General features: G+C 38.7%; 1 protein-coding gene across 3 annotated transcripts in view; it reads left to right on the plus strand.

Annotated features, from left to right (window-relative positions):
- The first annotated feature begins 886 nt into the window (after positions 1–886).
- Positions 887–22,628, plus strand: part of RTN4 (reticulon 4) — a 72,018-nt gene continuing 50,276 nt past the window's right edge. The window contains exons 1-3 of one of the 3 annotated variants that reach the window (XM_027865225.1): positions 887–1,548; positions 11,703–11,759; positions 12,478–14,922. In XM_027865225.1, coding sequence (XP_027721026.1) covers positions 978–1,548; positions 11,703–11,759; positions 12,478–14,922 — 3,073 coding nt within the window. In that variant the 5' untranslated portion in view covers positions 887–977. The remainder of the gene's footprint in view (positions 1,549–11,702; positions 11,760–12,477; positions 14,923–22,628) is intronic. The other 2 variants (XM_027865222.1, XM_027865223.1) reach the window with 2 other exon arrangements.

The raw sequence follows: 22,628 nt of genomic DNA on the forward strand, positions 1-22,628 counted from the left end.
AAAAGCCTTTGGAACGTCCCCTCTTCATAACTTTGGCTTCTCCTGTCTCCATCCCGGGTCAGGGACTGGAGGGAACAGATACTCTTGAATGTGGTGGTTAGTGTTGGAGGGCTCCACAGTGAGATGAAGAAATCACTTCGGTATTTTAAGTCTTTTGAGTCTGTCTTGTTTATTGAATTAAAAAAAAAATCAAGACCCTCTGATCTCCTGGCCCCATTACACCTATTTTTTTCGGTTCCGTTTTCTGCGAGGGAGGAATTTCCCTTCTCCAAATGCCCCCTGGCCCACATATCAGGGTACTTCTCCCACCCTTTAACCGATAAACCTGCCCAGTCTCAACCCTGTTCCTGGCGAGCATCCCCAGGAGGCCAGGGCAAAATCCCCTGGTCCCCAAGCCCCGCCCATGGAGCTGTCCTCCCCTCCTCCCCTCCTGCGGCTGCAGTGGGGCTGCAAACCCTGCCCCTTGGTTCCCCTTCCCTTCCTCATTGGGGCGTCCGGCCGTTCTTTCCCTGGATCCCGCCGCCTATTGGTTCATGCTCTTCGCGGGACCGTCCCCTCCTTGCTAGCCCCTCCCCTCCCCGCCCGGCGGCGCGCTTCTCCCCGCCGGACTCGCGCCAAACTGGGCGGAGAGTTGCTTGGCTCTGTTCGCTCGCCTGTCTCTGCCTTCCTCCTTCCCTCCCTCCTCGGTCTGGGCGGCGGCGGTGCCTGGGGGCTGGTGGGTGGCGCGGCGCAGCGCAGAGCGGCGCAGCTGCGGGCGCTGAGGCAGGAGGAGCCGACTCATTGTTCCGGCAGCCGCAGCCGCCGCGCCCCTGCCCGCCTCTCTCTCCCTTTCTCTCTCTCTCTCTGTCTTTCAGTCACACCCCGTCTCCGTTCCTCTCGGCGCTTTCCCAGGTCCCGGCTGGAAAGCCCTCCCCGCCCCTCTTCCTCCCTTCCCGGTCCCGCAGCAGTAGCAGCAGCAGCATCCTTCCAGCCCGGCCATGGAAGACCTGGACCAGTCGCCCCTGGTCTCCTCCTCCTCGGGAGCCGCCGCGGGCCCGGCTCGGCCTCAGCCAGAGTTCAAGTACCAGTTCGTGAGGGAGCCCGAGGACGAGGAGGAGGAGGAGGAGGAGGAGGAGGAAGACGAGGACGAGGACCTGGAGGAGCTGGAGGTATTGGAGAGGAAGCCGGCCGCCGGCATGACTGCGGCGCCGCTACCGGCCAGCGCCGCAGCCGCCGACGCGCCCCTCCTGGATTTCGAGGACGAGTCGGTGCCGCCGGCCCCCCGCGGGCCCCTGCCCGCGGCGCCGCCCGCAGCCGCAGAGCGGCAGCCCCGCTGGGAGCCCAGCCCAGTGTTCTCGACCTCGCCGTCCCCGCCGCCCTCCGCAGCCGCAGCCGCATCCCTGGAGGAAGATGAGCCCCCTTCCCGCCCCCCGCCCCCACCCCCAACGGCCAGCGTAGGCCCCCACCCAGATTCTACGCCCTCTGCCTGGACCCCGAGCACCCCGGCCCCTGCCGCGCCCCCCTCCACCCCGGCCGCGCCCAAGCGCCGAGGATCCTCGGGCTCTGCTGGTGAGTGAGCGCCCTCCCCCATCCTGTCCGGTCCGGCTGGGGGGGTGGGGGGTCCTGCCTGCCCTTCCCACCTCCTTTGGTGTGGAGCCCACCATCTCCAAACCTCTGGGAGCTTTGTCTGCCCCTTGCCAAGAGCGAGGTCGGGGGAGGAGGGTTGTGATGGTGGTAGTAATTGTTAGTCTAGTCTTACTCCGACTTCTTTATTGTCTGCGTCTCAGTTGCAGGGACCATGTGCGTTCTCTTCTCACCCCCGCAGTGTCTCCACACCCTTGCCTTCTCTTCTCCCTCTTTGTCTGTTCCAGCCCCACTCCCATCCTCCAGTTTGTGGTTGACTGGAGAACGGAGGATGCGTATATTAAATAATGAGGCTTTGGGGGGAGTGGAGTGGGTTTGGTGTCTGGGTCGGGGCGGGGGGTGGCCATTGACCATAGTACCCAGCTCTTCCGAAGGGTTTTGGCTTGGGTTTGCGTTTGGTCCCCGAGTCGACTCAGTCTGGGGAAGGGGCGAAGTTCTTCTGTGGGCAGCCCTAGTGCTCGTGCTGCGGCTGCTGCCCAGCCTCTTTCTTCCCTGGCCTGCCCTTGGTGCTGGCGGCCACCTCTAGATTCCGTAGTGATGGGAAGAGCGCCTCCAGTGGTGTTGAATGTGGAAAATTGGGGAGGGGAGGCAGTTTTGGCGAAGCCTTATTGCCACCGCCCAGTTTTCTCTGACTGATGCGATGTGATGTGGCGTCTGTGCTTGCAGCCACTCTGAGCAGAGGAACGCGACCGTCCTTTCACTGCAGGGTCGTGTCTTTGGAGGAGGAGCAGACCTGCCAATTTTCTCTGCCGCAGCATGGGGCGATTTTAATTAAAACATAGGAGCATTCAATCCCGTTCCGGTTTCTAATGTGCTGTTGAAGGAAAAAAAAAAAGGCAAAATGGTTGACACTAAAAAACAAAACCAAACCAAACACCCCCAAACCTCCAGACCTGTGGATTCTTTACTTAGAACCAGCCAATTAAGGAAAAATATCATTTTTGAGATGTCACTGATTCTTTGGGTAGTGGTAGAATTAAAATATTTTTCTTTCTGTGTAAGTATTTGAACTGAGTTACTTGTCTTTGCAGCATTTTATTATGCAGAGTTTTAAAAATATGCAGGAAGATTTTTTTTACATTGGATCGATTGGTAAGAAATGAATTCTTTTTAGTTTAAAAGAGACTGAAATCTATAAAGCTTGTGAAGATTGCTTCAACTCTTTATTTGAATAGTTGAATAGGTAGTACTTTTATTTTTTATGAATCTTCCATCTTAGCCAGGAGTTCATTTTGAAAGGAAACTCTTGTTAAAAGCTTAAGAAACTTCATTTGTTCGGTGATGCAGTTTTGTTAATTAAAGATTCTAATGGGAAAGTGATATTACTAGTACAGCGATTACTTAGGTGGTCAAGAAGTAGCAGTTATCATCTCCCGCAGAAATTTCTTAATAAAATTATAGAATTTTATAATAAGGAGTTAAAGATATCACCAAGCTATTACCCTCATTTTACAGAAAGGGAAAGCCAAGCCTCAGAGGAAAAGTGACTTGTTCAAGGTCACTTTGTGGTATTTTCTTTCTCTAATGAGAAACTAAGAAAAGACCTCTTTGAGCCTTCTGTATTTCACTAGACACAAAAGAAAATGTTATTAGGGTGTAAAGGGGATCCAAATAATAAGGAATTATTCACTTTCCTGTTTTCTGTATTCAAAACTTTTTTTGTTGTGGAGACTGACACATTTGGGAGATATAGGGAAAGATGGAAAGATAAAAGTATGAAAGAGAAATAAAAAAAAATTTTAATATAGAGACAGTATAAGTTAGACAAAAGAATATTGTTTAGCCATCTTAAGAAGACTTTCAGGAAGTAATTGAACTTATGAAAAGTGATAATTGATGAAACAGTAAAACCCTCTTAGTATCCTGACCACTTACAGGTTCAGAAGGCAAAAAGGGGAAGACTTGTTTATTTGGAGATGACCATTATTGAATTGTTTAGTTTTTATTAAAGATCTACTCTCTGCAGCATACTGTGGGACACTAGTTGAAAAATGACATAGAATCTGCCCTCCAGGAGCTTAAATTCAGGAGGGGGATATGAGGAATATGCAGATATCAGTAAGAGTGACATTAATATGACCAGTCCCACATACATGAATGCATGTAGGTAATATTGAATCGAATTATAAGAAACATTACATCATCTTCATGGTTAGTTTTGCCAAAACCAAGAGCAATTTATTTGGGAATATTGTTTGGTCTTTGTTTCATATATAGTATCATGTTTTATTTTATTAAGCTGGCCCTCAAATCCATCGAAATGTACAGAATTTAGAGCTGAATGAGACTTTAGCAACCATTTACTTCATTTTATAGATTAGAAAAATGAGGCCTATAGAGGGTGTCAAAGGATCTTGCCCCAAGACCACATAGTAAGTAACAGACCTTGGATTTGAACCCAGATCATTTCCTAAAAATAACAATTTCCCTTTGTGCTTTTAGACGGATTAAGTCTCTTAAAATGAAAAGATTTTAAGAGTTGTAATGGTCATTATTGCTATGCCTGTTTGTATTCCAAGAACCACATTCCTAGATGGTTTTGAAGTGTCAGGAAGGGGTTGTTGCAACTAGATAAAGAGTCAAGGTATGTAAGTCTGACCTAAAAATCTGCATTCCTAATTCTGACCTCTGACTTCTAACTCAGCAATTGTGAGTGTGGAATAAAGGTGTCTAAGCAAGTTATCTTTTAACTTATGCTTTTTACCTGGTCTCGTTGTTTGGATGCCTTTTTTGTACTTTGTTAGGTTATCATAGCATTCTTGATTCTGTATTCAAGCTCATGGGATTTTTTTCCCTAAGTGGAATCATTTAACACAATCTCTGTTTCTCTTCTCTCCTCCCCCCTCCCAAAAACCCCAACAGCAACAACAAAAAAACAACAATGAAACAAAAAAGAAACCCGTAAAATTTAACTTGAATTCTGAGTAGCATTCTGAGGACTGAAGAATCATTTAACCAGTTTGTATTGGCTCGTTGTTTGTAGAGACGTTTTCCAACTAGGAATGATCAATTAGATTATCTCTTGCATCATCCTATATATAAAATTGTATCTATATCCTGAAGCATGGTGATAATGACCATTACAACTCTATTATAGAAGAACTTTTAAAAATCTACAGTATTATATAAATTTGAGGGCCCCCCCAAAACATTTTTCCTGGGGGAACCTCATTTCTGGACAGGGTAGTTATGGCACAGATATTAAGCTTTAATAACATCTATTTGTGGGGAGGGATGTCATTGGGTTACTTCAAATTCAGTGTGGTATACTTTCTTGCTAATGACTAATGAAAAATGTTTTTGTGCTTACTGGGTGCTCTGAATCACTTACTCCTTCAACCTTGAAATAGTCTTTTCCTCAGTTGATAACCTAATTATTTTTAAAATAAAATGAAGTTCTGACCCTTTAAGGGAACCCATTGACAAAAGTAGAGTTATTAAACTTATATTCTGGAAGAACACTAGCTGTAATTTAATGGCTAAGTTTTATGTTCACTTTTGAAGATTATTGAAGTCTGTAACACTTTTTAGTCTTAATTTTCCTTGACCTGTCTGCAGTATCTTTCACCTACCATTCCCCCTTTTTTTGAAATTCTTTTTCCCTTTATCATTATTGAAGATGTGTGTGTATGTATATGTGTGTGTGTATATATGTGTGTGTATGTATGTGTGTGTGTGTATATATATATATATATACACATATACATATACTAATTACTAGTATTCCTTTCTTTCTGCTAATTCTCTTCTTCTTTTATCAAATTTGGGTGTTGTCCGAGTTGTAGTCTTCAACTAACTGTTCTTATCTCTATATAATATACTTCTTTAGAGATTTTTTCTAAAAGTCTTTTAACCATCACATCTGTAGATCAGTTTCAATTCTATGTTTAGTCACAAATTTTTTCCCTAGACTTCCTAAATTCTTAGTTATATATACGACTTATCTTCTGTAGGCTTGTCCCACAGCAGCTTTGGGACTGTCCATGAGTAGCAGAATGATATGGATAAATATATACCTCCTCCTATTTAAACATAGTTTTGATTCTTTTGCTATTTTTATGTATTCCTAATGGACTTGCCATACAATTGGCTGTCCCGTTGTCAATTAAGAACATTATATCTAAAACTGATCTGGTTGAGATAGTGGAAAGGATACTGAATTTGAGATTAGGAAGACTTTGGTTCAAATCCCAGCTCTGACACTTGCCGTCTGTGCAATCTTATGTAAGTTATTTTACGTCTTAAAGCTTCAGTTGCCTCATATTTACAATGAAGATAATATTGATGCTTTTCTCACAACAATTCTGTAGGCTAGGTAGTGTTTTAGTAAACCTTAAAGAGATACAAAAATGTTGAGTAATACAATATTGTTTCAAAATTAGCTCCCTCTGCCCATTTTGCTTATTTCATTTACGGATATCACAATTCTCTATCACTTAGGCTTGAAACATCATTCATCCTTATTAATTTGATGCTCACATTTTTCAATAAATAGTGTTCTGATAGAAATGGTTTAGGACAAGTCACTATCATGTTATTATTAATTTATATTTAATGTTTGAATGATTGCACAGGTCAGTAACATAACTGCTTTTTATAATTGAATAATAATGTTGAGTTGCAGAGTCCATCAGCAAGAAGGATGATGGGAATGATAACGTGCCTCATAATTTTGATTTCTACTATTTTGATTACTAGGTTCTTCACTCCTTCCCCTGAAATGTCTTGGGTTTATCCTCATCTTGACAGTCCTACCCTCTTGGCCATTTCCCTAGTTCTCTCTTTTATCTTCAACATGTAGGCTATCCTGGAACATACAAATAATTTTAAGACTTCCTATTCTTAACTGGCTAACAATCTGATGAGATAAGATGTCTATGTTAAAAATCAAAGCTGTGTGTACTTTTGGGTGCTCCAGTCCCATGACACCAATACTTGCTGCTTATCTTAAATTGAGTGTCCCAGAAGCACTTGAAAACTAGTCACATCTAAAACAATTTCCTCCTCCTTCCTAACTTCCCTAGTTTTATTGAGGATCCCACTGTCTTTTGTAATCCAGGGTTGCAGCCTCAGAGTCAGTCTCTACTTTCCATTTTCACTCTTACTCATCTCTTGTATCTAATATTTTGTCAAATCCTGGCAGAATTTGTATCCAAGACAACTCTTGCATCCATCCCTTTTTTTTTTCCACTCACCGTCCTAATTCAGGCATCATCTCCTGTTATCCTGGAGTATGACAATTGTATTCTAGTTGACCTCCTGTTTCCAGTGTCTCTCCTTTCCAATTCATCCTCCACATAGCTGCCAAATTGATATTTCTGAAGTACAGATCTAACTATGTTACTCTTTTCTCAAGAAGCTTCATTGGCTTCTTAATTGCCTCTAAGATAGGAAGTCAGCTAATCTCTTTGACATTTAAAGTCAAAGGCATCCTTACTTAAATGTCTAGTCCTGCACATGATATCCATCTCTCACCTCTGTGCCTTTGCACCTGATCCCCCCCTGCCTGGAGTGCTTTTCTTTTTCATCTCTACCTTTTGGAATCCTTAGTTCTCTAAGTGTCAACTCATGTGAAATCATTCTTCTTATTAACATTCTTCCCCTGTCCCCCAAATTACTTTGTACCTGTTAAGATCATATCTCTAGCGTGGTAGGTGCTTAATAGATTTTTATTAAGTTTAATTGATATGATATAAATGAGTGATATACCCACATCTGACATATAACATCCTTTTGTTTGTCCTTCAAACTTCTGAGTGCCTTTTCTATCCCCCTCTCCCCAATTCTGGTATTTCTCTAAGGGCACTCTATTCATATCTTTCATAATTTTTTAGACTCAGACTACACTGTCTCTCAGGTTTATCAGGCTGGCCATCTTAAAGAATTTTAAAAGTGGTTTTACCTCATATAAAAGGGATAAAATTGTCCTTTTGCCTAAATGGCAAAATACTGGATTAATAGGAAGATTCACTAATGAGATTTTTCCATTTTATCTGAGATCATTGAAGGGTATAAATTAGATTTAACAAACTTTATGAATGATGGCCCTTGATTCTAATTTATTTGAGAGAAAAACAAATTCAGCAGTACATACAAAAATTTTCTTGCACACATCCTCATTAGAAAATTTTCTGATTACCATAATAGACTTGACTCAGACTTGTAGAATCATGGAATTGTAGAGTTGAAAGGGGCCTCAGTATCCATCATGTCCAACCTCTACTTGAAAAGGAATTCCCCCACTAGATTGTCAGATAATTGGGCTTCTAGATTCTGCCTGAAGACCTCAAAGGAGGAGGAACACATTGCCTTTCAAAGCAGTCTTCTCTTTTTTTTTTTTTAGACAGCTCTAATGGGAGAACATACTCTAATTTACTTCTTTGCTAGAAGCAAGCAAGTTTAATTCTTCTTTCACACCCTTCAAATACTTGAAGAGAGTTATATCATTCTACCCTCCCCCCAATTCTTCAGGCTAAAACATCTCTAGTTCTTTCAACCTATCCTTATATGAAATATCAAGATGTGTATATTGGTTTCCTATGCTGGAATGCTTTGAAAATTTTAGTGGGCTGCAAACTTAGTTTGAATTAATATGATAAGCTCTAACTACAAAAGATCTAAATTATAAATTAGGTGGAAAAGAAATATGTCTGCTGAAAGGAAAATCACCACAAAATTGTATTTGTTTTAGTAGAATAAGTATATATAGGTCATCTTAAATTATCATCACATTTAGAATAATTGTAACTTTCCTTTAGTAATACAGATAATACTCTTGACATATATGTATGATGATGGAATTTTTCTTACAGCAACTTCACAGATAATTGTGCTTATCATTAATTTCCCTTATGATAAAATTTTTCTCACTTAACATTCTCACAAAATACTTGATAGAATATTTCCCATTGACTAAAACCAAGAATACAGTGATCTAATACTATTTTTGCCTTACTGTGCTAATTCTTTAAGCTTCAGTGCTTGAGTTTCCCCTTTATACAGTGAATTTCATTCTTTCATAGAATGGTTCATTCCACAGGTTTGTTAAGATTAGCAGAATGTAGATAACTAAAATTCATTTGTCTTTACTGCCATTGTTTTACATATGCATTTTAAAGCAGAAAATGTTTATTTCAATTAGTGGACTTTGTATAAAATAGGTATTATTTCTTGATATAATAATTTAACAAGCATTTATTAAGTGCCTGCTTTGTTCAGAACTATGTGCTAAACACTGAGGGAAGTATAAATCTTAGCTAAGACATGATCCTTGTCTTCATGGAACAGTTTGGTGGAGAATTATAACACAAACATTGGCAACTATAATAATACAGCATTATACATTGTTTCACATATATTAGTTGTGAAGCAAAGCCTTTTCTCTTTATGATATGCAATCTAATAAAAATTTAGATATGCAGTGTTGTGCATGCATACTTGTTAACTGAATATGCAGGATGGAGAAGAAAGAATTAAAAGATTTTGACTTGGGAAATTGGGTGAATGGTGATACCACTGTTAGCATTAATTAAGTCAAAATTTGGTTTGAATGTATGGTGTTTGAGGTTAATAAAGTCTTTCAAAAGAGATTATGCAAACAGTTGGAGGTACTAGTCTCTAACTTGAGACAAGGATCAAGGCTGGAGATAGAGATTTTTTAGTTATTTATATAGAAGATAAAGTTGAAACTGAATGAGTGACCTTGGTGAGGGAGAGAATGTAAAGAGAGAATACTAAATATTATACCTTTGAGAATGCCTTCTTTTTTTTTCCTCTTTGGTCTCTTTTGGTAGCTATAGACTATAGAAAAGGTAGTCTTAAGTGACATTCCTTTTGGTATTGTATTGAGTTTCTCTAGACCTAAATTTTTGTTTCATTTTTAATTGCATACTAACTAAGACATCATTCATGTTGAAATATGTTTCATTTATAGCTCCTGTCATGAATTTGAAATGCTATTATGGTATAATTGCATTTTTAATATTTTCTATTTGTTAAGGCCAGTTGGTCTAAGTGGTATATGTTATGAAGTTAATAAAGCTGATTAGTCCCTCAGTCCAGTATAAACAGCAACTTATTTAAGTTCTAGTTTTAGGGGTGGAGATTCTGGGAAAGAAAAGGGAATAAGATGTGGAAGTTGATAATGTCAAAAGATTTACTGCCAGTTGATGTAGATGTACACATTAGCTTTTTTGGGGGGGGAGGGAGGTTTGGGGGGAGAGAGCTTCAGAGTTTAGTATCTCTTGGAGAACTAGAGGGTGTTACTTTTCCAGGGTTTTCTGACTACTTTTGGAAATACAGTATTTGTGTCCCAAATAGCTTGTGTTTAAATTCTAGCATTGGTTACATTTAAGAGTGAAAATTTATTTGGGGAGAATGTAATTTTCTAAAACTTTTTGAGTAACATGGCTTTTACTATTGTGTATATCAGTACTTAAAAGCAATAAAACTGCATTTGTATAAAAATATTCTATAATTCAAATTTTTGACAGGCTAATTTCCCCATCCTCCCTCTGAATTATTTTATTATATTTCATTCCAATGATGAGGAGAAATTAATAAATGTGCAATTGCCTTAAGGATTTGTTGGGAACCCACAGCTCTCTATTATTACAAGTTACTGTAGTACCAAACTGAGTAATGTTACATCAAAAAGATTGACTCTATTTAGTATTAGTTTGTTATTTGGTTCACTTATTCAACTTCCAAATCTCAGTTTCATCTGTGATAATTAAAGCAAAAGAAATATATTGAGAACTTAAAGAATTGGATTAGACTTGTGATTGATCTCACTTATTATAGCATCTGATTACGATACCAAGGGGCATATGCCCTTAGAAGATGAAGATAAATACGCAGATTTAAAAAAATGAAAAGATTGAATTAGCTAAAATTTTAATGAAACCAATTTAAATACTCTTCACAATGTTGTGACTAAAGTACTTTATAAACTGGAAAAGTGTTATACAAATGTCACTTGTTAGTATTTTATTGTAATTTGTTGTCAGCCTTTACTAGAAATTCAAGTCTCCTGTATTGCATAGTACTTCATTTTTTTGTCCCAGATTTCTTTTTCCAGAATCAAGAGGTACCTCTAGTTTTCTGGTTTGCACCTAGCCATTGTAGGTGCTTAATAAATGCTTGTATATTGTTTGGAGAACAAATATATATTCACTCCATCTATATCCTTCATAATTTTATGTATAGATTTTCTTCACAGCCATACTCAGTCTCAGTCTTTACAGATTTGAGTCTATTTTTTTTTTTTTAAATGTATCCTTTCAGGCAATTCTCTTCTCTCCTTGGCCATTTTGGTTGCCTACTTTTAGGGGCAGCTAGGTGACTCAGTGGATAGAGTACCGGGCCTGGGGTCAGGAAAGACTCAGCTTTCTAAGTTCAAATCTGGCCTCAGACACTAGTTGTATGTCCCCGGGCAAGTCACTTAACCTGGTTTGCATCAGTTTTCTCATCTGTAAAATGATCTGGAGAAGGAAATAGCAAACCACTCCAGTATCTTTGCCAAGGAAACCCCAAAATGGGGTCACAAAGAGTCAGATATGATTGGAAAAATGCCCAAACAACAGCTTTTAGAGATCTTTGACTAAATATTCCATTTTTGACCACATCTTTACAAAGTAGTACTCCAGGTATTAGGCACGTGGTATCATAGGTATCATAAATCACATAGGTATCATAATTAATTGAGAAGAGTGATGCCTTGCCTTAAAATGTTGATATTTTAGTTTACACAAGTTCTTTAAGCCACACTTAAATACAAATTTAAAAAACATTTTAAAACACTCAACACTGCCACTTTGAAGATATGAATCCTTTGCATAAAATTTCAATAAATTTAACTTATAATGAACATACAGCTATATTTAAGTTCCAGATTTAATGTGAATTCATAGACATTTTTTCTAGGTTTTTAGTCTTGACTTTTTCTCTGTGGATGTTTGTGTCACAGTCTTGTGCTGTTTCATTATGAATCATACACTTGCTTGCTTCCTCTTGCTCCTAGTCTCCTTCCAACTATCTATCTTTATTTCTGCTGAGGTTATATTGTATTTGTTTTTCAGATGAGACCCTTTTTGCTCTTCCTGCTTCATCTGAGCCTGTGATGCACTCCTCTGCAGGCAAGTTCTTTCTGCTAGCCTTGTGTCCTAAGTATATTCTGTCCTTTGAATCTTTTGTCTTATTAACCCTTTACAGAACAGTTTGTGTTTACTAAAATTTAGCATGGGTCCAAGAATATTTGTAGTATGTCAGACTGTAAAGTTGTAGTTTATACACGCAGGCTTCCTAGATGGCAGATGTAAGAGGAAATGGGTAGAATAAGGGTAGTTGTATGGGAATTCTTGGACCTTTGATTTACACATTAACAATTAGTTTTTTCCAAATACATATATTTGACACATGAAACACTTTAATTGTTGCATTAACTTTCTTAATTCTATTTGTAATGAATGCCAGAATTAGATCATTTAATTATCCAGTTGCTTTTCTGTCCCCTATACACTGCCTATCCAAACCTCCTCTTTTCTAAAACTCATTAAAAGTAATTTTCCTTCCTTGTTAACACTTAAGTTCTTTTCTAATCTTTATTTCTGCATTTGCATGGCATGCCATTTCTTCTATAGCCACGTGTAGAACTTTGGTTGCTGGGCAGTAGCTTTAATTCAGTTAATAACTTAGTTTCTAACTCATTTAATTAACATGCTTTTTATACTATGTCATTTTAGCTAACTATAGATGATTTTTTTTACTAATACTATTTTGAATCTGTCGTAAAGTTTGCATTAACTTTTAAGAACACTTGCATTTTCTAACTTTCCTTTCTGTCCATGGTCACAGAAAAAGTTATGAACTTGAAGGAGCAGCCAGGTAACACTATATCGGCTGGTCAAGAGGATCTTACATCTGTACTTCTTGAAACTGCTGCTTCTCTTCCTTCTCTGTCTCCTCTCTCAGCTGCTCCTTTTAAAGAACATGAATCTTTTGGTAACTTTCCAGCCGTGTTATCTACAGAAGAAAGACACCAAACTACAAACGAAGTTTCTAAAGAATCCACGGAGAAGGAAAAAAATCCATTTGTAGATAGAGACTTAAGAGGGTTTTCAGAGTTGAAATACTCAGAAATGGGATCTTCATTTGAGGGGTTGCAAAAAGCAGAATTAACCTCCAAAGAAATGGCTCCGGAAGAAATATTAATGAAGAAACAAGATAAACAAGAGAATTTAGTTAGTGAGACCCTCCGCCAGTGCCAGCAAGAGTTGCCATTAGCTCTCATTAAATCAGAAGAAAAGGACAAAGTTACGTTTTCTGAAAAAACAAAATATGGTAAGGACAGCATTAGTGAAAAGGGAATTACAGTACCTTTCAAAGAAGATGCTCCTCTAAGGGAAGAATATGTAGACTTCAAACCATTTGAGCAAGTGTGGAAAGCAAAAGATTCTTACAATGAAGAGGGTGATATAGAAGATGTTCGAGGTAATTTAGATAGCAAGTTGGAAAGTATTGTGGGTGAGAAATATGTTGCAGATAGCCTTAGGAAAAAGAATCACGACAAAGACAGCGAGAGTAGTAATGAAGATACTTCTTTTCCCAGTACACCAGAAGCTATAAAAGATGTTTCACAAACATATGCTTCTTTTGAACCTGATGCAGTAACTGAAACTCTGACAAAAAAAGTTTTCCCTCTCTTAGAAGACCAAACTTCTGAAAATAAGACAGATGAAAAAAAAATTGCAGAAAAGCAAGCCCAAATTGTGACTGAAAACAATAGTAGTATCACAACAACAAACCCTTTTATTGTATCAGCGCAGGATCGTGACAGAGACTATGTCTCAACAGATAGTTTATCAGAGGTACCTGTGGAAGCTGGAGCAAGCATGCCAGAAGGTCTTACTCCAGATTTAGTACAGGAAGCATATGAAAGCAAAATTAGTGATGCTACTTCTACAAAACTGGCTTATGAAACAAAAATGGATTTGGTTAAAACATCTGAATCTTTACAGGAGTCTATACATTCTGCAGCCCAGCTTTGCCCTTCATATGAAGAATCTGAAGCTACTCCTTCACCAGTTTTGCCTGACATTGTTATGGAAGCCCCACTAAATTCTGTAACTCCTGGTGCTGGTGCTTCAACTGTGCAACTCAGTTCATCACCATTAGAAGCTTTTACACCTGTTAGTTATGAGAGCCTAAAACTTGAGTCAGAAAACCCCCCACCGTATGAGGATACCATGAATATGCCCTCAAAAGAGGCACCAGAAATAAAAGAAGAAAAGAAGGGGCCTGAATGTATTAGTCCAATTATTGAAGAAACAGAAGCATCTTATATTTCTATTGCATGTGATTTAATTAAAGAAACAAAACTCTCCACTGAATCTGCTTCCCCAGACTTCACTGATTATTCGGAGATAGCAGTAAAAGAGAATGTTTCACAGCCTATGCCTGATCTTTCTGACTTGGTGGAAGACTCTTCACCTGAATCTGAACCAGTTGATTTATTCAGTGATGACTCAATACCAGAAGTTCCTCAAAAGGAAGACGAAGCTGTGCTGCTTGAAAGAGAAAATATAATTGAAACTTCGCTACCATCAGTAATAGAGCATGAAAGTAAGGAAAAACTCAATGCATCGCCTGTTACCATGAGTAAGCCATATTTGGAATCTTTTCAGCCGATTCTGGACACCTCAAAAGCAGCCACTGATTTGTCATCTGAAGTTACTTTCACAGTGGTGAACAAGGAGAAAATTCCCTTACAAATGGAGGAACTGGACACTGCAGTTTATTCAGATGAAGACTTATTTGTTTCTAAGGAACCAAAAATAAGAGAAGCTGAACTCTTCGCTGATTCTTCTCCGATTCAGATTGTAGAAGATTTTTCTATAACAGTCAGCTCAAAAACTGTTCCTCCTGCTAAACTGGCCAGAGAATTCACCAATGTAGAAGTATCACTGAAGGGTGAACGTGGCAGTCCTCAAGAAGTAGTGAGCTCATCGCTTTGCTCAGAATTGCCCCATGACCTTTCTCTCAAGAATGTACCCATTAAAGTTGAAGAAAATGTTCATGTTTTACACAAAGCTCCAGATGTCTCCCAAGACATGCCTGATGTGTCCAAGGGGCTGTCGTTGCCTGCCGATGGTTCTGCTTTGGCCACTAATGCAGAGATAGTCAGTATAGTAAAGCCCAAAGTTACCTTGAAAGAAGCTGAGGAAAAAAAGCCTTCTGTTACAGAAAAAGAGAAAAGATCACCATCAGCTATATTTTCAGCAGAGCTGAGTAAGACTTCAGGTAATCTTGTGACACTTTGTACTTACTAAGCATCATTTTTCTCAACTGGCATGTTACGAATTTCCATGATACTTTTCAATATATTCTATCTAATATATTGTATTTATCATGATGCTTCCTTGGAACCTTGGTATGAATTCTTAATCTTTTCTTCTCTCTCCAACCCTTTCTCTTCTCCCCACCCTGTTATTAGGTTATCACTTGTAGACTCAATACATATTCTTATCTGATTGAAACAGACTTTCACCCATATTTCCCATATTTTCCCTTAGTGTGAGGTGTTTTTTTTAGACCCAGTTATCTAGTTCTACTATAATAGAGATTAATGCCTTATTTTTAAAGGAAGAAATCTTAATTTACAACATTTTAAGTTGAGTATATATAAATCAGTAAGTATTTATTAAATGTCTGCTATGTAACAGAAACTATTCTAGGCACTGAGGATCCAAGTTAAAGACTGAAATAATACAACCTCACAATGATCTTACTTTCTAATGAGGGAGGCAACAAATATGTATATAAATACAAGTAATACACATATAATGCAAATATACACAAAGTATTTAAATATAAGGTAGTTTGAGAGGAAAGGCTATTAGAAGCATTCAAGATCCAGGAAGGGCTTCATTCAGAAGATGGTGCCCAAGTTGCATCTTAAAGAAAGAGAGAGTGACCGAGTGAGGTGGAGGTAAGGAGAAAAGTGCATTCCAGGCATGAAGGATGGTGTTTGCAAAGTTGGGGATGGTGTGTCATGAGTGAGGAATAGAGAGAAGGCCAGTATGAGTGAATCACAGAATATGGAAGAGGGATTAATGTTCACTGAACCTGGAAAGATAGGTTAGGACCACGTTATATGGGGTTTTAAAAGCTAAACAAAGGCTATACTTATCTTAGAGGCAGTAGGAAGCCACTGGAGTTGGTTAAAAATGGGAGTTACATGGTCAGATCTTTGCTTAAAGAAACTTACTTTGCAGTAGTCTATAGGGTATGGACTAGAGAGAGGAGAGGCTTGAGACAGGGAAACAAGTCAGGAGATTGTTGCAATAATCTAAGTGAGAGGTGATAAGTAAGGGCTTGACTTATGTAGAAATGGCAAGATTTGGCAACTGATTGGACATGTGGGGTGAGGGAGAATGAGGAGTACCAATATTATGAACCTGAGACACCAGGGTTTAGGGCAAAAGATAGTGAGTTTGGTTTTTAGCTACGCTAAAGTTATCTCTGGGACATGCAGTTTGAAGTGTCGAATAGGCCATTAGTAGTGATGGGGTTGAGGCTTCAGGAGAGACACTGGGCATGCATAGATCTGGAAGTTAATCTGTGTAAAATGACAAACTCTTGGGAAATGATGCTTTTACCAAGAGAGAATGTGGAGCAGGCATTCTTAAAGAAACCTTTTTTGTATCATAGACCCCTTTCACAGTCTGAAGTCTATGTTTTTATAGAATAATGTTTTTACGTGCATAAAATAAAATAAGATTACAAAGGAAACCATTTATATTAAGATAGTTATCAAAATGTTAAAGAAATAAACTCATGGATCCCCTGAAATCTGTCAATGGGTCTTTAGGGAGGTAGGCCCTAGGTTTTGAGCCCCTGGTGTAGAGGAAGAAGAGGGCCCAGGACAGAACCTTGAAGAACACACCCAGTTAGATGTGACAACCATCGGTTCTGTATCTGTTATCCTGACTTAACGTTTGTCATTGTAAGCAAGATAACTATTTTTTTTTAGTCAGCTAGTTCAGTATTTATTGAGCAACTTCTACGTGCCAGCACTACAGTTAGCCCTAGGGATACAAAGAAAGCAACAAAGGCAGTCCCTGCTGTCAGGTAGCAGGGATTCTCTTAGTCTCTCAATAATTGCTTGAGAGAAGCAATATGAAAATAACAGATATGAGTAAGATATATGCAAGATAAAGTGAAAATCAACAGAAGGAAGGCACTGGGATAGGCTTCTTATAGAGAATATGATTTTAACTGGGACTTGAAGGAAGCCAGGAGGTAGAGATGAAGCGGGAGGGTATTTGATGCATGAGGGATAGGCAGTGGAAGTGCCCAGTTTAGAGATGCAGTGTCTTATAGGAGGAACGATAAAAGGAGACCAGTGTCCCTGGATCATAGAATATGTTGGGGGGAAGTAAGATATAAGAAGACTGGAAAGGTAGGAGGGGGCCAGGTTGTGAAGGGCATCAAATACCAAATAGGAGATTTTACATTTGATCCTGGAAGTTACAGGGAACTACTGACAGGGTCAGGGGATGGGTTGGTGGTGGTGGTGGTGATGGTAGCAGTAGTTAGTGGTAGTGACACAGTCAGATCTTTTAGGAAGATTAATTTGACAGCTCAGTGGAGCATAGTTTGAAGTGAAGAGAGAATTGGGACTAGAAGACCAACCAGCAAGCTATTGCAGTAGGCCATGAATGAAGTGATGAAGGCCTGTAATTGGGTAGTGTCGGTGTCAGAGGAGAGAAGGGGGTGTGTTTGAGAACTTTTACAAAGGTGAAATTGACAAGATTTGGCAATAGATTGAATATGGAGAGTGAGAAAGAGGAATTGAGGCTGACATCTAGGTTGTGAGCCTGAGTGACTGGAAGGATCTTGGTGGCCTTAACAGTAATAGGAAAGTTTGGAAAGGGAGAAGACTGGGGCAGGGGAAGAGGGAAAGATGAGTTCAGTTTTGAATATGTAGAGTTCAAGACATCTAAGGGACATGTGTCCCAAAGGACACATAGGAGAGAGGTGAGGACTGTATAAGTAGATCTGAGAATTATCAGCATAGAGATGATAATTGAAACCATGGGAGCTGATGAGATCATGAAGAGAAATAATTAGAGGCAGAAGAGAAAAGAACCCAGGACAGAACCCTGGGGGACATGGCCTAAATGAAGGTCCAGCAGAAGAAACGTGAGAAAGGAAGTGGTCAAACAGGAAGAGAAGCAAGTTTAAGGAAGTCATGAAAACCTAGAGAAAAGAGACTATTAGGGAGAAGAGGGTGACAAGCAGTGTCAGAGGCTGTAGAGAGGTTAAGAAAGGTGAGAACTGAAGAAAAGACCATTAGATTTAGAAAAGTCACTTGTGACTTTGGAGAGAGCAGTTTTGGTTGAATGATAAGACGGGGAGTCAGACTGAAGAAACTTAAGGAGAGAGTTAGAGGAAAGGCTGATTGTAGATGTCCTTCTCAAGGAGTTTAGCCACAAAAGGGAGAAGAGATATGGGATGATAGTTATTTGGGATAGACAGATAAAGGGAGGATTTTTAGTGGATATTGGAGACAGGAGGTTGTTTGTGGGCGGTAGGGAAGTAGCCAGGAGACAAGAAGGGATTAGAAATCTAGGCACTCCATGTGGAAGAACTTTGGAGTTTTAAGTTTTGTTTTCAGAGAATATGATACTTTTGATGTTTTGTATTTTTAGAAATGTTTTTGAAATCTAGTGCATATCCTCCAGCCTTCTAAATAAAAAGCTATCTTTTTATCCTTTGGGGAAAAATAAATGAGAGGGTGGGGATGATGGCGGGAGCAGTCTGTTGGACAGGTTTGGGAATAGAATAAACTTGTGCATGTATCCTTGTTAAGAAGGGTCACCTCTTCATGTGATAAAGGAGATAATGACAGAAGAAGAATACCAGAAACATTTAACTTCATGATATAGTGGAAAGAGCATTAAATTTGGAGTGAGTGGAATTATTTTTGAATCCTACCTTGTGCGACCTTGGGCAAGTCACTTCCTTTCTCCTTTCTGCAAAATCAAGTTAACATGATTTCTAAGGTCTCTGCCAACTTTAAAATGAATTCTCATTGTCTTATGAGGATGTTATCACTAAAGATAGAAATCAACTTATTAAACAAGAAAAAACAGTGTTGAATGTTACAGAAAAGTTCTCTATAAAGGAACTATTCATTAAGGAAGATTCTTTTTCATAATTGGTTCGTTGACTTTCATTGTAACAGTATTAATGAGATTAAGGAAAGAAGGAGACAAGTGTTTATTATGTTCCTACTATGTTCCAGGCACTGCAGTAAGTGCTTTATAAACATTACCTCACTTGATCCTCACAACTGTCCTGTAAGGTAGGTACTGTTATTATCCCCCCTTTTACAGATGAGGAAACTGAAGTAGACAGAGGTTAAGTAGTCAGGATCACAAAACTAGTAAGTGTTAATCAGATATGAAATCAGGTCTTACTGACTGCAGGCCCAGTGCTCTATCCTCGTGAGTCCCTGAACTGCATGAAGATAAAGATCAGTGAATCCAGTCTCTACTAGAGCAACTGACTGTTGCTTTGTATTAAGACCAAAGACCATACATATCTTGTTGAAAGAGACTTTATTTTGGAATTAGAGGACCTGGGTCCTGATCTTTTCTCTGCACATTTTTCTCTGTATGGCTTTGGACAGGTCACTTCTCTGAGCCTCAGATTTTTCATCTGTAAAATGAGACACTTGTACTAGATGTTTTGCTATACCCTGTGAGCTTATTGTATTAAATTATTCCCTCCCCCTCACACTTGGCTTTCTTGAGCTCTTTTAAACACTGCTTAACCAGTTAAATGTTATTCTTAAAATTCCTTGCCCCCTTGTCCTTGTCTTCTCCAACCCCAACCCTGGATTATTCTTTAACAGCTTTGTCCTCCTCCTGCTTTCCTTCTACTCACTTGCTACTGAATGATGCTGTTGGAAGTCAGGTAGCTATTGACGAGGAACACTACTTTTCTTAAATCAAGGATTCACAGACCTCTGTGGATAGATTTAAGTGGGCCTGCAAACTTGCATGGGAAAAAAATTAAATCTTTATAGTCCTCTAACTGAAATTTAGCGTTTCCTTCCCTTATGAATGTAGGCAACAAATTTTTTTTGAAAAGAGGTTCATAGGCTTTACCAGACCGAGAAATGGGTCAGTGACACAAAGCTACGAACTCCTGACTTAAATAGTCTTGCTTTTAGGAAATAGAATAATTCATGTCTCCAGGGATGTCTCTACTGAGCTGTCAGCTCGTGTTGATAATGGCAGCTGTTTGTGTGGGGTCATTATGTGGAGGAAAAACCACATTCTTAGCCCATAATTCAAGTTTAAGGAGTTTTTATGATGTTTGGGGGAAGCAGGTACTAGTCCCCTAAAAATCAGCTTTATTATTAGTCGTTGTCAGTCCCCAGATAGAAATTTGGAAGCAGAGTTTGGTAAGTATTAAGTACAGCCAGAAGTTTCCATGCTGTTTTGGAAATGCAGGGGATTGGTGGTTCATTGTAAAAGGGAGATTTGGGATTTGGGGATTTGATGCCAAGTTTTCAAAATGCTGCAAAAGAAAAATGAATTGCTAAGTAGGATCTACAGCTACTAGCTTGTATAACATATAAATGATGTTCTAATGCCTGTATTCCTGCTTTGAGTATCTTCTATCTTCCTCACTAAAAGTTTTCTGTGGTAACATACATATTTAGTTTTTTAATGCCATTCTTGGTGTATTATAGTGATACTATATATTCAGCATCAACAAGACATCTGCCTGTAGAAAAAGCTAAATTAATTGGTCATGTTAAGATTGGACTCAGTAACTTCTTGACCTCATTGACATTGTTGTCGAATCAGCTAACAAATTACATAAATAAAATTTGCTTGAATGGAAACTCCTTTTATGGAGAACTTTTCTGCAGTACTCAACTCTAATTTTAAATTTTTGTTAGAAAAAGATAAAGTAATATAACCTGTCTAAAAACTAAAGCTAGAAATTTATTGAATTTAGTATTGGCTTTATAATCTGTTCTCATTTTCTATTCTTGTCAATTGGCAGTTTTTATTGTAGCATTGTAGACTGAAGTGTGATTGGTGAACAAGTTCCACTCTCAAGTTTCCTTGTTTTTCCCTAGGCACTTATTGTATACCTCCTCTGATGCCTTATGATGTGGAGACACATCAGGCTTCTTTAAAACTATACTAGCAGAACTCAAGTTCTAGAACAAACTTCAAGGACTGTCCCAGTGACAGACTAGCTGCTGTACAAGGACCAGCCTAAGTACAGGGATGCTGTTTACTAAAAAATTGGCTGATACGTGAATTCTAAAGAATGGAGATTTAAAAAATATGCAATGTAAAATGGCCACTAGTTTTTGGCAACTTTCTTCTGCTTCCATACAGATTGTCATATACGGTGGAAGCGGGGAACGAAAAGTGTAAAGAAAATAAGTTTCTTGATGATATGCAAACACCAATTTAATTGTTCATACTCTAACATGCAATTTTTGTTCACCTAGTGCTTTAATACTTTACTAGAGGAATCACATGTGTATCAACCTTTCTGATGTCGGTGAAATTTAAAGAAAAAACAGTAGTTGTAGCTAATTGGAGCAGTGATTCACAGACTCTCCTGGTGAAGTGAATAAAGGAATTGTTGGAGTTAGTTTCATTGTTTTCTAAAAGACAGCAGGAAATGTAATTTCATGGATACTTGGTCATCTTGCCCTGGTAATGCTCATGATGAGCTGAAGGCCAGTGTACATCCCTGAAGCTAATTGTGGTTTCAGTTGCAAAGGATGAAGTAAAGAAATTAAATTATGTAAAGAACTTGACAGGGTCTTCCTGTTGAATCATCTACCTTGATACTTGATGATATAATGTGAAGATGGCTACAGGGGAAGATAGCAAAACATTTTGGAAATTAATAAATGAAAGCATACAAAGGTTAGTCTTATGTTTTCCTCACCCACAGATGAGGAGAGTCAGAAGTTGGTGGTTGTGACAATTGCCAAATACTACCAAAAACAAAATAAAGGATATTTTAATAGACAGGAATTAATTGAGTACTGACATGAGAAACACCTGTTGGTTGGCTCATCATTTAGAATCACTTGTCCTCAATCACCTCTTTTCTCATGCCTGATAAATACTGGTTAGAATGAAAGTCAAAATCAGTTATTGAAGCAGGAGAAAGGATAAATAATAGTGTCCATTATATGTAGTGCTTTAAAGTTTGCAAAGTGCTTTAGATTATTTCATTTGATAAAACTATCTTGTGAAGTGAGTATTACTAGTAGTATCCTCATTTTATAGATTAGAACACTGAGTAAGTAACAGAGGTTAAATTCACACTAGACTTTGGAGATTACTATTCCTGTGTTCCTTCCACTACACCTTAAGAGCAGGATAATGCTGTGTACTTCAGCTCTGACTTCATCTGTTTAAACAAGCTATTGACTTTGAGCATTATTGTTTCTTAGAGAAGCATAAAATCGTGTAAAATAGCCATGATGAGGAGAGCAAAAGGACTACAGAAATTGTCTTGTACGCCAAATTCCTTATATTCTTGCCAAATGGAAAAATAGGGGCAAAAAATTAGAGCTCAGGTTATTGTGAATAACTTGGAGGAGGATAACTGAAGATTATAAGCAGTATTGCCTCATCAAAAGGATAATCAGAGGATACATAACAAACAAAGCTTTGTGTGAGATCATAACCCCTCTAGTCTGATCATCTTGAACATTTATAGAGAGAACTGGAAAAAGAACAGATTTCAAAGTGGAATAGATTGCAGTATATTCTTGTTATTGATAATAGCCAAACCATCATATTTAAATTCCACTACTGAATGTGTTATATGATGAACTTTATGGTACACTAGAATGAATATTGGCTCCTCCCTTAATGAGAGGAAGGGCCCTAAATCCCTCCTTAGATGCTAACTACCTCTGTGACCTAGGGCTAGTCTCTTTACTT

Source organism: Vombatus ursinus, unplaced genomic scaffold (genome assembly GCF_900497805.2).
Source record: "Vombatus ursinus unplaced genomic scaffold, bare-nosed wombat genome assembly UNPS02014778.1, whole genome shotgun sequence".
Taxonomy (NCBI): domain Eukaryota; kingdom Metazoa; phylum Chordata; class Mammalia; order Diprotodontia; family Vombatidae; genus Vombatus; species Vombatus ursinus.